Genomic DNA, 16,791 nt, shown 5'->3' on the forward strand with positions numbered 1-16,791 from the left:
CTATTATGTAGAAAGGTGGGACTAAAAATAAATATATAAATAAGTAGTATTGACCAACCCCTCATTGTTTGCTCTTTATTTATTTATTCTTCTTTTTGATAGAGTTCATGTGTTCCTGTTTACTGCAAATACAAATTCCAGAATATGCAGCCACGTCAAACACAAGGTCGGGATCATGGAACTGATGTCTTCTTTGAGGATATCAATGTGATTCTTGCAGGAACAATAAAACATGGAGAACTGAATGAATATCTAAGAGGACCCCCCTTGGAAATTGAAGTTCATGATCGAGACAAGAAAATGGAAGGTGTCAAGATAAAGCCTTCTTTGTTTGGAGAGGAACCAGGAGACCACAAGCTAAGCAATGTGAGCATGGTCACGTCTAGATACATGGTCCAGAATCCCATTACGTCCAGGGAAGAAATGTGGCACCCATATGGGGTAGCTAAAATCAGCCTGGCTGAATTATTGCTAGGGGAAAAGGTCTTGAATTTCTCTGCACCAATTCACAGCTGCTCAGTTCAAGATACAAGTGTCTGCCAGGGGGCGAGTACTGCTCAGAAGGCGAAAGGAGTTTCTCAATGTCAGGTTGTTCAGATGCCAATGGGGCATTATGTGTGCTCAGAATCGTATCTTAAAGTGAGAGTTGAAATAACTATACCATTAAGTCCTGAAGATGAAACAGATGACACTGAAACTGATTATTGCCCCTACGGCTGCATCATCTACATTTTTGACTATAAAAATACATCACTCATAAGTTATTTGCTGCAAGAAATTACCAAAATTAACGCAGAGGCTCTCCAACTTGATTCGTACCCTTTACATATCATTCAAAACTCTCTTAATACGTTAAAACTGAATCACAAACTGACTTTTGAGGAGATTTCCCAAATGGATGTTCTTACTGGATTTCACATTCTGGATGGATCCATTCACCTCCTTATCTTGGAAGGCTTAAAGAACAAAGCACTTAAGAGGATATGGAATAAAAGAATCGACAGGTAATGGGAACCACTTTACTACCTAAACATGTTTTCCTCTGTAGTGATCTTTTTACAAAGGCAATTTATCAAGCTCAACCTCATATTTTAAATATCTGTCTCATATATAGAGAAATGTGTTTGTTTGCCCTTTATTTCTTATGATTGTCTAGTCTGTGGTAGTCCACAGAGCATATGTCTTATGAATGGTGCTCAAAGCCTGTGTATTTGGTGACCTCCTTTCTAGCAGACAGTCTACCCGGTTTGTTCACAGGAGGCAGGGTTTCCAGGATCCATCCACGCATGCAGAGATAGAAACTAAGGATGCTGCCAAAACTCAGATGGCAGGATTTGGAGTACTTTGGTGCATAAGTCACAGTAAAATAGCCAATCAAATTATGAAAATAATGAGAAGGGGCTAATGCAGCACTAGTTAGTACTTGTTTTTTTCTCTCTCCCTTTTTGCTTATTTGACGTTAGGGATGGAAAGATCTGTCAGTTTTGGTTATCTGTTTCTCATTTTTCCAATGTTAAATTCAGTTTTTTCCATTTCTGCAGCAATCTGATTTTTTTAAAAAAAATTCTCATGAAAATTCTCTACCATTTTAGTGTGAATTTCTCCAAGTAAACACATTTTTAGGCAGTTTTGACAAATGTACACATTTTGCAAGCCATTTCTCATCATTTTATTTTTTTTTGCATGTTATTTTCACTCATGTATTCATTTTTATGAACACTTTGCCCTAATATATGGATTTGTATAAATGTTGTTTAGTTGACGAACTGCATCCCAAAATTCTAGTACAGTAGGGCCCCACTCATACGGCAGGTTAGGTTCCAGACCCCCGCCGAAAAGTGAAAACCACCAAAAAGCAGATCAGCTGTAGCGCGGGGGTCTGGAACCTAACCCACTGATCGCACCAGAGGAGGAGAAGATCAGATCGAACGGGGGAGTCTGATCGCGCCAGAAGAGAAGATCAGCTGTAGTGCGCTACAGCTGATCTTCCCCTCCTCTGGCGAGATCAGCTGGAGTGCAGGGAGTTCCAGTCCCCCCTCCAGCTGATCGCCCCGCTGGCACCGTATTAGTGGAACACCGAAAAGCGGGGCACCGAGAAGCGGGGCCCTACTGTAAATGTGAATTTCAAAGGATGGCTGTGTTTCAGTTCTCATATTGTTTTGGAAATTGCAAATTTGATAAATTCTGCTTGAAATGTGAACTTAATTGAAATTCTCGCCCATGCCTATGTAATGCCCACTCGTGCCTTGCTGTCTTGGCCTTGGCACCGCATACATCTTGTTAGGATAAACAAGCTTGCATGCATCCCCTTTGATAGGGAGATGTCCCTTCTAGCTAGAATTTGGGGACATCTCTGTGCTTGTTTACCATGATGTAACTTCCTTAAAGGGTGGGGTTATTTACTTCTCTTCCTCTTTCTTTGTTAAGGGGATATTGATCTCTTTAGCATAATTCTCCATTAAGCTCAGGAGCAAGAAGCACTTCACATGCTTCTCTTCCAAGATGATCCTTACTATGGACTAAGACGCCTACTTTTTCTATCTAAGCTAGAGCCTGTTTCCTGAACATATGAAAGGTCATGAGTAAACATTCTTTATACTTTTTACCTAAGAAGACTGTCTCTGTTGTTCATTTAACTAGTGTGCATGAGAGGAAGGTGAGACTGGTTATTCTCAGTTCCGCTGCTGCGTGTATACTTTGCTAAGAAATAGGATTACAAACTGTTCCTATTTCATTTAAATCAAACAGGTCATGTGGCCCAGGGCAAACTGAGAATTAAACCAGATTTTTCGGGATTTTATTTTGTGCATTTTTAGCGTGGTTGTTTGTTTCTCCCTTTGCTCTGTATCAGACACTAGTTTTAAAAGAGACTATTTTGGCTGCTCTTTTTTCTGAGTCAATTTGCAAACCAAAGCTCTTCTCAGACCAGCAAGAAAGAATGCATTTGCAAGATAATAAAGCCTTTACCAGAAGGATGCCAAAACTGAGTGCTGTTAACTTTGAACAATAGAAGAGCAGGATAAGGATTGCTGTAGAAGAAGACAAAGTTTTTTCTTGTGTTGAAAAACCAGAGCCACAGGAAGATGCCCAAAAGATAAGGGATTAGGAAAAGAAAAATGCAATTGCAAAAGCCATTATTTTTTATTCCCTTGAAGGTGATCCGCTGGTCCATGTTACTGAATGTAACATAGCTAAGGAAATGCTGGAAAAACTCCAGACCTCATTTAGCTTTATCAGCTTTAGGTCTCAAACAATGCTGATTCAAGAGATGATGAAGCTGAGACTTGAAACAAAGAAAAACTGAAAAACACATAAATTCTTTGATTACTATATTGGGTCAGTTGAAGTTAACTGGACTTGAATTTAATGACTGTCGTGTCCAGGTTGAGGCTCAGGAACCAGACCAGTTGATGAAAGCAAATCAGTTTTTATTAAAGTAATATCCAGACAAAGACTACGCCGTCTCATGAACTTTAACTACTAAACATAACCTGCGACATAGGAGAGAGTTGACAACAAGGAACCACTACTCCCCCTGTCCCTTAAGAAGGGGGTAAACGGGCGCGAATTCTCACTCCGCCTCAAAGTGCCCTCATCCACACCCTGCCTCTCCCCCTTCTTTTGCTGCCTATTTTGCTGTCTCCTTGTACGTGGTGAAGGGGGTGCTACCGCACCCTCCCCTTCTGAGAAATCTGACTCAGGTATGGGGGGAAGCGGGGGGGCAATGCTTAAATCATCTGGCTGTTTCTCCTTGCTTTTTCCTGGATCAGGAGGGGGTTGGATTCCTCCTTGCCCTCCCTCCTTCGCCAACTCCTTCAAGCTCGGAGGGGAAGGAGGCGTGGGAAGCTCACGGTAAGAATCTGTGTCTGTTGGACATTCAAGGTCCTCTCTCCCAGACAGTTCTATCTCTGAGATTCCTTTCCCCTCTTCTGCTTCTCCTTCACACGACTCTGTCCAAATGACCCCCTCCCTCTCCTCATCGTCTGAAACTTCAGGGCCCCAATCCTGCATCCTGACACCATCCCCTCCTCCATGCTGTGCTCCCCCCCAATCTGTCAGCTTGGGACAATGAGGGAACCGTTGATGAAAGTCTCTTACTAAGTCCGGAGCATGGACATCGCTCTCATTTTCCCACGATCTGTCAGCTGGTCCATAACCCTTCCAATGAATCAAATACTGTAGTTTATTACGCTTTCTCCTTGAGTTCAGAATCTCTGCTACTTCAAACTTAGTTTGCTCATCCACTATTAACGGCGCCCCTGGAGATTCCACTGGTCTTAACTCACTGGGAGGGGCGGCTTTCGTTAACAAGGAGCGATGAAACACAGGATGTATTTTAAAAGTATCTGGCAACTTCAGACGATAAGCCACTGGGTTGATTTGCGCCTCTATTTCAAAGTGTCCCACTCTCTTATCCTGCAGCTTCTTACATTTGCCCGGCATCTGGAAGAAGCGGGTAGACAACCATACCTTGTCTCCTATCTGAAGGGGGGTCCCCTCCCATTGATGTTGATCAGCAACTCGTTTATACTCCACTTTGGCCTCGTCTAATTTTTGTTTCAGTATCTGCTGCACCGCCTGAAGCTCCTGCAGAAATTCCCCTGCGGCCGGTACAGGCGTACGCCCTGTACTGCTGGGGAAAGCCTTGGGATGGAATCCATAGTTAGCGAAGAAAGGTATTTGTCCAGTACTGGTATGCAAGGAGTTATTATAAACAAATTCTGCAAAATGCAAATAGGATACCCAATCAGTCTGTTGGTAAGACACATAACAGCGCAAATACCTTTCTAAAACAGCATTAAGTCTCTCCGTCTGCCCGTCCGTCTGGGGGTGATGAGCTGAAGAAAGTTTTAGCTCCGTTTGCAGCTGCTTCCAAACAGCTCTCCAAAATTTAGCTGTGAACTGAGTTCCCCGATCCAAGACTAGGCTATTGGGCAATCCATGCAATCGGTAGATTTCCTTTATAAACAATTTTGCTGTTTCTCTAGCTTCTAAGGCTCCTGAGCAAGGAAGGAAATGAGCCATCTTGGTCAATGAATCCACTATGACCAATATAGCTGTCATTCCTTGTGACTTCGGTAGATCAGTTATAAAATCCATGGAAAGGTCCTTCCAAGATTCACTCGGCGTTGGTAAAGGTTCCAGCAACCCTACAGGTTTTCCCGTGTCTGTTTTCGCCCGCATACAGACAGAGCGTGATTTTACATAGTTTTCAATGTCTCGACGCATTTGGGGCCACCAAAAATCCTTAGCTACATTTTGAATGGTCTTAAAAATGCCAAATTGTCCAGCCGTGATAGAGGCATGACATTGATGCAAAATTCTGAGTCTTAGGTCCCCCTTTGGCACATATCTAGCAGCTTTAAACCAAAACAGTCCATCCTTCCAATGGAAACTTACTTCTGAATCCGGATCCTGTTCCATTTCCTGAATGTATCGTTGCATGCATGGATCCCTCTGCTGTGCCTTCTTAAGCTCCTCTTCCCATGAAGGCTGGCATAATCCCAACATCAGTTTTTCCGGCGGGACAATGTACTGGGGAGGGCTGCAAACTTCATCTCCTTTATATTGCGGTTGTCTGGATAGAGCATCTGCTCTCTGATTTTTTGCATGGGGATGGTAAGTAATCCTGAAGTTAAACCTGGCGAAAAACTGCGACCAACGTATCTGTCTCTGGTTCAGCTTCCGAGCTGTCTGCAGACTTTCCAAGTTCTTATGATCAGAACACACTTCTATCTGATGCTGGGCTCCCTCTAAATACTGTCTCCAATTCTCAAATGAGTCTTTGATGGCTAACAGCTCTTTTTCCCACACTGTATAATTTCTTTCGGCATCCTTTAGTTTTCTGGAGAAATATGCACAAGGATACAATTCCTTCCCATCCATGTCTGGTTGCAAAAGGACCCCCCCTATGGCTATGTCTGAAGCATCCGCTTCCACGACGAAAGGGCGGGTAGGGTCAGCAAAACGCAAAATAGGCTCAGATGCGAATTTCCTTTTCAGTTTCTCGAAAGCTCTCGCTGCGTTCTCTGTGCATTGAAACTTTCCTTTTCCCCTTAAACAGTCCGTAAGGGGAGCTGTTAGCTCGGAAAAGCCTGGGATAAATTTTCTGTAGTAATTGGCAAATCCCAGAAAACGTTGTATGTCCTTCTTGGTGGTTGGCTGGTCCCAATCCAATACACAACTCACTTTTCCTGGGTCCATCTCCACTCCCCCTGCCGAGATTCGGTATCCAAGGAAGTCCAAAGATGACAAGTCAAACCCACATTTCTCTAACTTGGCATACAAGTGGTTCTCTCTCAGTCTTTTCAACACAGTTTTCACGTGTTGATCATGTTCTTCCTGGCTTTTTGAAAACACCAGATATCATCCAGATAACAAATCACATACTGATCCAAGAGGTCTCTAAACACTTCGTTCATAAACTTCTGAAACATGCCAGGGGCCCCACATAGCCCGAAAGGCGTCACCTGGTATTCAAATTGACCATAGGAGGTGTTGAACCCGGTCTTCCATTCATCCCCCTCTTTCATTCGAATCAGATTATACGCTCCTCTTAAGTCCAATTTCGTGAAGATTGTTGCAGAACGCAGTCGGTCTAACAACTTCGGGATCAGGGGCAATGGATAACTGTTAGGGATGGTAATTTGATTTAAGGCGCGGTAATCATTACAGCGTCTGAGTTCACCTCCTTTCTTCTTCACAAACAGCAAGGGGGCCCCTGTGGGGGATTGTGAGGGACGGATAAATCCTCGCTTCAGGTTTTTGTCCAAAAACTCTCTCAGAGCTGTTCTCTCTGGCTCTGTAAGGGAGTAAATTCTTCCAGCTGGAATGCTTGCTCCTGGCACTAAATCAATAGCACAGTCATAAGGGCGATGAGGGGGCAAGGACTCTGCTTCCTTTTCATTAAACACATCCTCAAAATCCACATATTTCGAGGGAAGTACCACTTCCTTGACCTCTTGCACAGCTCCTGCCAGGGCTTTTACGGTTATCTCTGGCTGACAGTTCTCGTGACAGTACTGAGAAGTGAACCATACAACCGCATCCTTCCAGGCTATTTTTGGGTCATGCTTTGCTAGCCAGGGCATTCCCAGAATCACATCAAAGTTCGAGAGATCTGACACATACAAGGAAATGAGCTCTTCGTGCCCAGGAATTTCTAGCTTTAATTCCTCTGTGGCTCGAGTCACTCCACCCGACTTCAATGGTCTGCCATCAATAGTTTCAACTGACAAGGGGGTTTCCAATTTCCATTGGGAGATTCAGTGACGTTTTGCCAACTTTGCATCAATGAAATTGGTAGAGGCTCCACTGTCAATCAGTGCTGTAGAGTTGAACATTACTGCTGTGGAAGTTGTAATCCGAATAGGTAGCACCAGTACCCCTTTTGAAGGGGGCTGTGCTACCGGAGGCCCTTTGTACACAGCGGCCCCCAGCCCTCCGGCATGCACGAGAGCTGGGTACTTTAGTTTCCTGACGGCCCGGTTTTATCTCCTTTAAGTCCGCATTCCCTAGCAACGCCCATGGCAACAGACTTTCTTAAAGGCAATGATGTTGGTGAACCTTTACCAAATAACAACCAGTACAGAACAGTAGTAGGAAAGCTTCTGTACTTAACCACCAACACTAGACCTGACATAGCAAGTGCAGTAGGGATTTTAAGTAGGAAAACTAGCACACCCACACAAAAGGACTGGATTGCTGTCAAAAAGGGGGCTAGATACTTGAAAGGGACTATGGACTTTAAGCTGAGATTGCCAGCTAATGAATGAATAAATTGGGCTGCGTTCAAGTCAATTCCAACTTACGGCGACCCTATGAATAGCATTTTCATGGTAAGCGGTATTCAGAGGGGGTTTACCATTGCCTCCCTCTGAGGCTAGTCCTCCCCAGTTGGCTAGGGCCTGCTCAGCTTGCCACAGCTGCACAAACCAGCCCCGTCCTTGTCTGCAACTGCCAGCTGGTGGGCAACTGGGCTCCTTGGGACTATGCAGCTTGCCCACGGCTGCACAGGTGGCAGGGCACGTAACCCCTGAGCCACTCCCTGTGGGGGTGATCTTTAGCTGGCCCTTGACACCCAGGAGACACGAACGGGGATTTGAACTCACAGACTCTGGACTCCCAGCCAGGCTCTCCTCCCCACTTAGTGTTGTCTTTACTTATTGGCAGCATCTTTCTAGGGTTTCAGACAGCCCTACCCAGAGATGCTGGGGATTGAACCTGGGACCTTCTGCATGCAAGTAGATTCTGCAAGTAGATATTCTACTACTGAGCTATATCCCTTCCCCTATGTACCTCTCTACCTCTTTTCAAGAAAGGGCAACTTTTTTTAGAAGTGTACATTGACTAGATAAATAGAAGCCTTTTGCCATCTGATGTTAGTTTCATAGCTTCTTTGAAATCAATGGGACTACAAATGCAACTGCTATTAGGAATGAGACAGAACAAACAGACTTCCCACCCCTAGAGATTTCTACACGGTTAAGAACAAGCGCTCTTTAAGTCTGCACATACACTTGGACAAGGCACCACAAACTGTTTGCTTACCTTTCTGTTCTACCTGCAAAGGAAATGCAGCTATATTGCAATGTGAAGATCTGTGTGGTTATTCATATCATCTTAAATTCTGTACGTCTCTTCATGTTTATCCATAGTGTTTGCCACTGGTTTGTTTGCAAGTGGGAAATATGTGTTATGCCTGAAAATGTGTTTTTAAATTTGTATATTTGTTTTTAATGTTTTTAATTGTTGTAAACCACCCAGAGAGCTTCGGCTATGGGGCGGTATACAAATGCAATCAATCAGTCAGATTTCATAAAATCTGATGTAGGGCTTTTTTGATTGTACCATGTCAAAACTTGACATTTTACTATTTTCTCAGATAATAAAAATGAAAGTGCAGCTGCACACTCTGGAGAATAATAAATATACTTGACAGTGCAGTCCTACACAATCTTCCCATTGAGTTCAGTGAGACTTATTCCCAATGAGACTTCTATGGGATTTCAACCAAAGTCCTATTAAAATTAATGGATAGGAATGAAACCATTTCATGAAAACACAGGATTATGAAATAGTTAGACAATGCAGTCCTTTTTCTTGTCTGTTACAGGTTGCATGAAACCAAAACTGGAAGATTACAGATATTCTATAACTCACACCTGTCTTTTCATCAGCGCCTGTATGTAGACTTTGAAGCTATCCTGTTTCATATCCGTCTCTGCAAGCCACTCTCTAGTATCATGAAGCAGCCTTTGTTTTATGTCCGGGATATCGTTCCTCAGCCATGTTTCGAAGCTCTGACCAGGTTAGACTGTTCTTGGATTTTTGATATGCTGTTTCAGATGGATTTATTGTTCGTGTGTATGTGTGGGGTCGGGGAGGGGGAACCTCTACTACACCCTTTTAGAAAGAATTTCCATAGCACTTTTGATGATCTCATCTTGTCTGATCTTGGATGAAGAAAAGGTAGCATGTGGCAGGAGCAGAATCCATCCTGATTCTCAGTAATCTCATTGTAGTAAATGTAAATGTACTGCCTTCAAGTCGATTCCGACTTATGGCGACCCTGTGAATAGGGTTTTCATGAGGCTGAGAGGCAGTGACTGGCCCAAGGTCACCCAGTGAGTTTCATGGCTATGTGGGGATTTGAACCCTGGTCTCCCAGGTCCTAGTCCAACACGTTAACCACTACACCACACTGGCTCTGTCATTGTAGTACATTGCCTTAATAAATAAGTTCAGTTCATTTATGAGATCCTTCATTTCCTTTCAAGGTGTGTTCAGGAATTCACCTGAATATGTGAGCACTTAAAGTGTGGATCCTGCCCTCAATGTCCTTGTGCACATTGCGTACCTCCCTCAGTCCCTAATTTTCCCAGTGTTGTGTGGGAAGGGTCTTCAGGGGGCTTCTGCTTGCCTTCACTTGAACATGAGTAGACTCCTCCACATGATCGGGGTCCCTGATCACACGCGCGTAGGTCCAAAACTGTTTCTCTAAACTGGATGAATTAGCATTTTAAAAGGCAAATGTGGTTCAGTGTAAACAAGTGTGCACATGGGACTAATAGGGTCCGAACTGGTGACTAACCAAGAAAGAGATCTTGAGGTCTTGGTGAAAAACGCAATGAAAATGTTGACCCACTGTTGATCTATGCTAGAGGTCATTAGGGATTTAGGAAAGGGATTGAGAATAAAACTGCTAATGCCATAATGCGATTATACAAATCTATGGGGCAACTGTACTTGGTATATAGGATACAATTTTGGTTGCTTTGTCTCAAAAAGGATATGGTAGAGGTGGAAAAGGTCTAGAAAAAGGCAACCAAAATGATCAAGGAGATGGAGCAAGTCTCCTGTGATTAAAGGTTACAACATTTGGGGCTTATTATTATTATTATTATTATTAGACTTCAAAGCATTTGAAGAATTCTTTCCCTACACTCTGCAGGCACTGTAATAAAGCAGGTCACTAAATGGTTCAAATGCTGACAAAGGCAGTGACATAGGCACTAATATCGGAGCAGAAAGTCACGATTCTAGTTAGCATCTGAGCCATGCAACATCCCCCCTTACATACCCACACACTGCTCCCAACAGGTGCAGAAAGGTTCTGTTCCCCTCTCCTCAACCTTCCAATTTCATGGTCCAAGTCAGTTGGAGCCATCACATCATATTGGGAGGGAAATCTCAGAAATGTCATAAGATGTACTCAACAGCTATAATGGCTGAAAGGGGGAGTCAGCCGGTGTTCCCACAATGTGAAAACTTCCATAATGATTCCTTCTTAAAAGAAACATGAAGTGTTTGCTCTTATCTTCATATCTAAAATAAGGGGGCCTTGAATCTTCCCTGGTGTCTTTTGGCAGAGTTGATCTCTCACCAGGGAAGAGTTGAGGCCCCCTTATTTTAGATATGAAGACAAACAATGCTAAGAGCAAACACTTCATGTTTCCTTGCTGACTTAGGTTGTGCTAACTGCTCAAATCTTTTTGAAGACAGTCCTTCACAATAAAATGTCCTAATGCATTTCTTCTAGCAATAGTTGGCATAACCAACTAATGGTTGTTCTGGCTGTTGCTATCCTAAGAACAAGCTTATTCTAAAGTATTCTAAATAACTATACAGCTTCTAATTTCAGCTGCTATCAAACAACTAGTTGTCAGAAACAGAGCAAGAGTTCCCAAATTATGGTCTACAGAGCATCAGTGGTCCATGAGCTTTGTTCTGGTGGTCCTCAGTCTGTCTGAAGAACAGCAGGTGCAACACATTAAATATTCATGTTCATTTTAATTGTACTTTTATTACTTTTATTTGTATATTGTATTTTATTATTTATTATTGTATTTTATACTGTATTCTATGGAATTCAAATTGTAATACAATATAATAAATAAAACAATAAAGAATCCATAATAAAAAATACAGTTAAAAATCATACAGCAACTAGCACAGTGCACTGCAGTTGGTAGCAGAGAAAGAAAAAAATAATTAAGTGATCCACCAAAACTCAGCTTACAAGATCTGAACAGGGTGATTTATAACAGATGCTATTGGAGGTTGCTGATTCATAGGGTCACCATAAGTTATAATCGATTTAAAGGCACATAACAACAAACAAAAAAATCAAGAAATGTGTAAATGTCAGTTCTTCATAACAATATTCAGGGCCTTGACGCTTTGCAAGATCAAGAGATTAATGGTTGTATTCATCGTAGAGCTAAGGTGAACATTCCATCAGTGCAAGGAATGTTCTCCCCCTCTCTTCTCCCTGTGCACAGCCTAAATCTGTTCTGAGGTTTCTCCCAACCCTCGAGAAGATTTGGGGATGTTGTAGGATGTGCATGAGGGAATATGGGAGACAGTTCTGTTGTGCAAGCAGAAGTTGTTCCATTCGCACCATTATTTCGTTGAATACTGCGCTAAGTAGGGTTCATTTGACACCACCATCAATAAACAAGAGATGGGATAAAAGCCTTGTTCTTTTTAATCAAGGAAGTCTTTGCCATAATGTTATAGGTGAGTCTGTGGAAATGATGTAATTTGAAACTTGGCTTTTTGAAAAGAGTAATGTGTCATATGCTCGCTTTATAATATGCTTATCAATGGTTCCTTCTCAAACTGGGCAGAAGTAACGAGTGGGGTACCACAGAGCTTGGTTCTGGGCCCAGGGCTCTTCAATATTTTTATTAACGACATGAATGAGGAGGTACAGAGCATGCTTATCAAATTTGCAGATGATACAAAATTGGGGGGCATAGCTAATACCGTGGAAGAGGAGAAAGAAATGCAAAGGGACCTTGATAGGCTGGAGCATTGGGCTGAAAACAACAGAATGAAATTCAACAGGGATAAATGCAAAATTCTACACTTAGGAAAAAGAAACCAAATGCACAGTTATAAGAGGGGGATACTTGGCTCAGCAATATGACATGTGAGAAGGATCTTGGAATTGTTGATCACAAGCTGAATTACGAGCCAACAGTGTGATGTGGCTGCAAAAAAGGCATATGCTATATTAGGCTTCATTAACAGAAGTATAGTTTCCAAATCGCATGAAGTATTAGTTTCCCTCTATTCAGCACTGGTTAGGCCTCATCTTGAATACTGCATCCAGTTCTGGTCTCCTCACTTCAAGAAGGATGCAGACAAACTTAAACAGGCTCAAAGGAGGGCAACAAGGATGATCAGGGGACTGGAAACAAAGCCCTATGAGGAGAGACTGAAAGAACTGGGCATGTTTAGCCTGGAGAAGACTGAGGGGAGATATGATAGTACTCTTCAAGTACATGAAAGGTTGTCACATAGAGGAGGGCCTGGATCTCTTCTCGATCGTCCCAGGGTGCAGGACACGGAATAATGGGCTCAAGTTACAGGAAGCCAGATTTCGACTGGACATCAGAAAAAACTTCCTAACTGTTAAGAGCCATATGACAGTGGATTCAATTACCTAGAGAGGGAGTGGGTTCTCCGACACTGGAGGCATTCAGGAGGCATCTGGATAGTCATCTGTTGGGAATGCTTTGAGTTGGATTCCTGCATTGAGCAGGGGGTTGGACTTGATGGCCTTATAGGCCCCTTCCAACTCTTACTATTCTATGATTCTATGATATATATATATATCCTGCCCTTCTTCCCAATAGGAGCCCAGGGAGGCAAACAAAAGCACTAAAACACTCTAAAACATTGTAAAAACAGACTTTAAAATATATTACAACAAAACATCCTTAAAAACATGTTAAAACAAAATATTTTTTAAAAAAAGCTTTAAAAACGTTTTTTTTAAAAAAAGCTTTTAAAAATATGAAAAAGCAATTCCAACACAGATACAGACTGGGATAAGGTCTCTACTTAAAAGGCTTGTTGAAAGAGGAAGGTCTTCAGTAGGTGCTGAAGATAACAGAGATGGAACTTGTCTAATATTTAAGGGGAGGTGTGTCAGGTGTTAACAAGCATATTAGTTTTCACAAAATTATTCCATCTGTTGACTTGGTGCCACATTATCTGTACTGTTAATATATTCCAAGCATTTGGCGTATGCATTTGAAGGTGGTTGTTTTGGCTTGCCTTCCCCTAACTGGAATGCATCTGTTTTGGGGTGTGTGAGAAATAATTCCTCCTACCATGAGTAAGCTATTTTCTCCATATTTTTATTGATAGTCTTGCATTCCACAGTGTGTTTAAAAAAAAATATTTTGAAAACCACAACACAGGAAATACTTATGTATGTTCTGGCCACACCCTCTGGCTGATGTGCAGTCAGCATCGGTGAGAAGGGGGCCAACTCCGAGAGGGTTTTCTCTCCACGTGGAGGGAGCTATGCATGCATAGGCACCCATCAGACAGATAATGATGTTGATCAGTCATGACGTATAAGACACCCTGCTGGATCAAACCCGTGGCCCATCTAGTCCAGCATTCTGTTCTTGCAGTGGCCAACCAGTTGCCCATGGGAATCCCGCAAGGCATTCTCTCCTCTTGCGGTTTTCAGCAACTGGTAACTCCATACTGCCTGCGCTGATGGAGGCAGAACATAGCTGTCATGGCTAGTAGCCATTGATAGCCTTATCATCCATGAGTTTGTCTAATCCTCTTTTAAAGCCATCCAAGTTGGTGGCTATCACTGCCTCTTGTGGGAACAAATGCCATTGTTTAACTATGTGCTGTATGAAGAAGTACTTTCTTTTTTCTGCCCTGAATCTTCCAATATTCAGCTTCATTGGATGTCCACAAATTCTAGTGTTATGAGAGAGAAAAGCTTTTCTCTATCCACTTTCTCCGTGCCGTGTATAATTTTATACACTTCTATCATGTTACCTCTTATTCATCTTTTTTCTAAAGTAAAAAGCCCCAAATGCTGTAACTTTTCTTCATAAGGAAATTGCTCCATCCCCTTGATCGTTTTGGTTGCCCTTTTCTGGAGTAGTTGGTAAGACATAAAGATAATATAGCCATTAAGAAAGCAAATGATTTTAAAGAAAGCTGTGTTAAACACAGCTCTTTGGATACAGATTGTGTAGCTTTAGTACTCTTATATAAGTATAATACCCTTGTAAGATCTTGTACAATTAAACTGTACAGTTAAAACCTTTTACAGTTTTAGCCTTCCATGTTAAAAGAAACAAGGGCAAGGAAGTCTGAAATGTGTAAGAAAAATAAATGGGTGAAAATTGTCAATTGATACAGGCTTAATTGCCGGATATAGATTATTCTGACTCTGAAAGAATGTTAAGGCATTCTTCTGAACTCCTTGCAATCCTTTTTGTTTTAACCACCTTAAACAATTTGGTGTCATCAGCAAACTTGGTCATCTTGTTGCTCACTCCTCCAGATTATTTATGCAGAAGTTAAAATGCACAGGTCCCAATACAGATTCTTGGGACACCCCACCTGTTACATCCCTCCATTGTGAGGACTCTCCATTGATCCTCTGCTTCTTGTTCTTTCAACACTTACTGATCCATAAGAGGACCTGTTCTCTATCCCGTGACTGCTAAGCTTACTCAGCCATCTTTGGTGAGAGACTGTACCAAAAGCCTTTTGAAATTCCAAGTACACAGTGTCTCTTCTGGATCACTCCTATCCATATCCTTGCTGACATGCTGTCTTGTTTTCTCTCTCCATGTCTTCTTGTTCTGCAGGCTTGATTACATCTGCCGCAGTATGAAGTTAAGGGAAGTGATCCATCATAGTCTCTTGCCATCTGCAGAAATGGTCACAATGTTGAGTCAAGAGTTTGGGGTCCCACTGAATAAAGATGACCTGCTTATTCAGCAGTACTCAGAGATCTCAGAGATGTTTGAGATGCCAACCAAATATTTACATATGAAACAAGATAAGCGTTCCCTTTTGGATAATCACAATGAAGAGTACATACTGAGAAAAAAGGAAATGGAAAGGCACACGCCACAAGATTATATACAGGTGTGTGTGTGTGCTGGAGCAGTGAGAGATTGTCTTAAGACAGGTATGGAGAAGCTGTAGCCTTCCATAAGTTGTTGGACTCTAACTTCCATCAGCCCCAGCCCATATGACTACTGGTCAGGGATGATGGAAGTTATAGTACAGCAATACTTGTAGAGCTATAGGTTCCACAGTCCTGTCTTAAAGGGATTACTTAGATGTGTCTGTTTCTGGCAAAGTACAGTCTTAATGCAGCTTTGGTAGCATGCACATGGGGGAACTGTTAGTTTGAAAGCACTCCCACATCTAGGAATGCAGTTTTGGGGGGTTGTAGACCCTTTACTTTTTTGGGAAAAGGGTCCCTGTGTACAAAACAATCAGCATGAAAGGGGACCATGTTAGCCACTGAGAATATTCTTCTCACTTGGCTAACAACATGCTTCCTTGCCCTTTCATGCTTGTTGGAGCCAATCAGAGAGAAAGGAAGTGAGTCAGTCACTGAGAAGAGTCTTCTCAGTAGATAACATAAGCCTCCCCTTTCATGCTGATTGGTTCCTAGGGTGAGTGAGAAGTGAGCTTCATGGCAAAGTACCTTGGTCTCCCAAATCCTGTTTGCACACTTGGCTTCATTTCAGAATTCTTAAAATCAAAATATTTCTGGCAACTTTTAGCCCCCAGAGAGTGATTGAGCAAAGCCTATGCACACAATAGTTTTATTCAGGTTCTATAATTCTGTATTGCAGAAGAGATGGTGTGGTATGACTATTATGAAGGCACCCTATGCTTCTGAATTTGCCACTACAATACTCCTCACATCTAAATATCCCATGTACAAAAAAATTGTGAAAATGCTCAAAAAAGTATTTTTCCCCACTACATTTATTTTTGGTACAAGCTTGTAAAACTGCATCAAGTGCTCTTCTGACAGTTTGGTTATGCTAAGAGCAGATTCTATCTTCAGTTTTTAGGCCTGTCATCCCAGATAGACAAATAGACATATTTGGGATGGAGAATGTGGTCCTTCAGATTTTGTTGGCCTCTAATTCCCATCAGCCCCAGCCAGTGTGGTACGTAGTCAGGGATGAGAGGATGGCCACAGGTTCCCCATCCCTGAATTATATATTCAGTGTTAGAAATCATAAGCATGTTTACTCAGAAGTAAGTCCCACTGAGCTGATGCAACCCAAATCACTGGTATTTTTGCACAGAAGAAAATGTTTTTCAAAAGTTGTTATTTTTCAGAGTAAAGAGATCCTATTTGGGCTTGTGACAGCACTATGATGGTAGGCCTGAAGGTTCATCAAAAAGCCATCTCATATGGGGAAGGTGTTATCTGTGGATTCTGACAAAGACTAAGCAGGCAGAGCTAGAGCTCTGTGGAGGGCT

General features: G+C 42.2%; 1 protein-coding gene across 14 annotated transcripts in view; it reads left to right on the forward strand.

Moving 5' to 3' along the window:
- CFAP92 (cilia and flagella associated protein 92 (putative)) overlaps positions 1-16,791 on the forward strand; it is a 115,779-nt gene that overhangs the window by 72,219 nt on the left and 26,769 nt on the right. For all 14 annotated transcript variants that reach the window (XM_061618133.1, XM_061618134.1, XM_061618132.1 and 11 more), the window contains 3 exons: positions 103-1,004; positions 9,116-9,310; positions 15,144-15,426. In XM_061618133.1, coding sequence (XP_061474117.1) covers positions 103-1,004; positions 9,116-9,310; positions 15,144-15,426 — 1,380 coding nt within the window. The remainder of the gene's footprint in view (positions 1-102; positions 1,005-9,115; positions 9,311-15,143; positions 15,427-16,791) is intronic.

Source organism: Rhineura floridana, chromosome 3, assembly GCF_030035675.1.
Source record: "Rhineura floridana isolate rRhiFlo1 chromosome 3, rRhiFlo1.hap2, whole genome shotgun sequence".
In the NCBI taxonomy this organism is placed as follows: domain Eukaryota; kingdom Metazoa; phylum Chordata; class Lepidosauria; order Squamata; family Rhineuridae; genus Rhineura; species Rhineura floridana.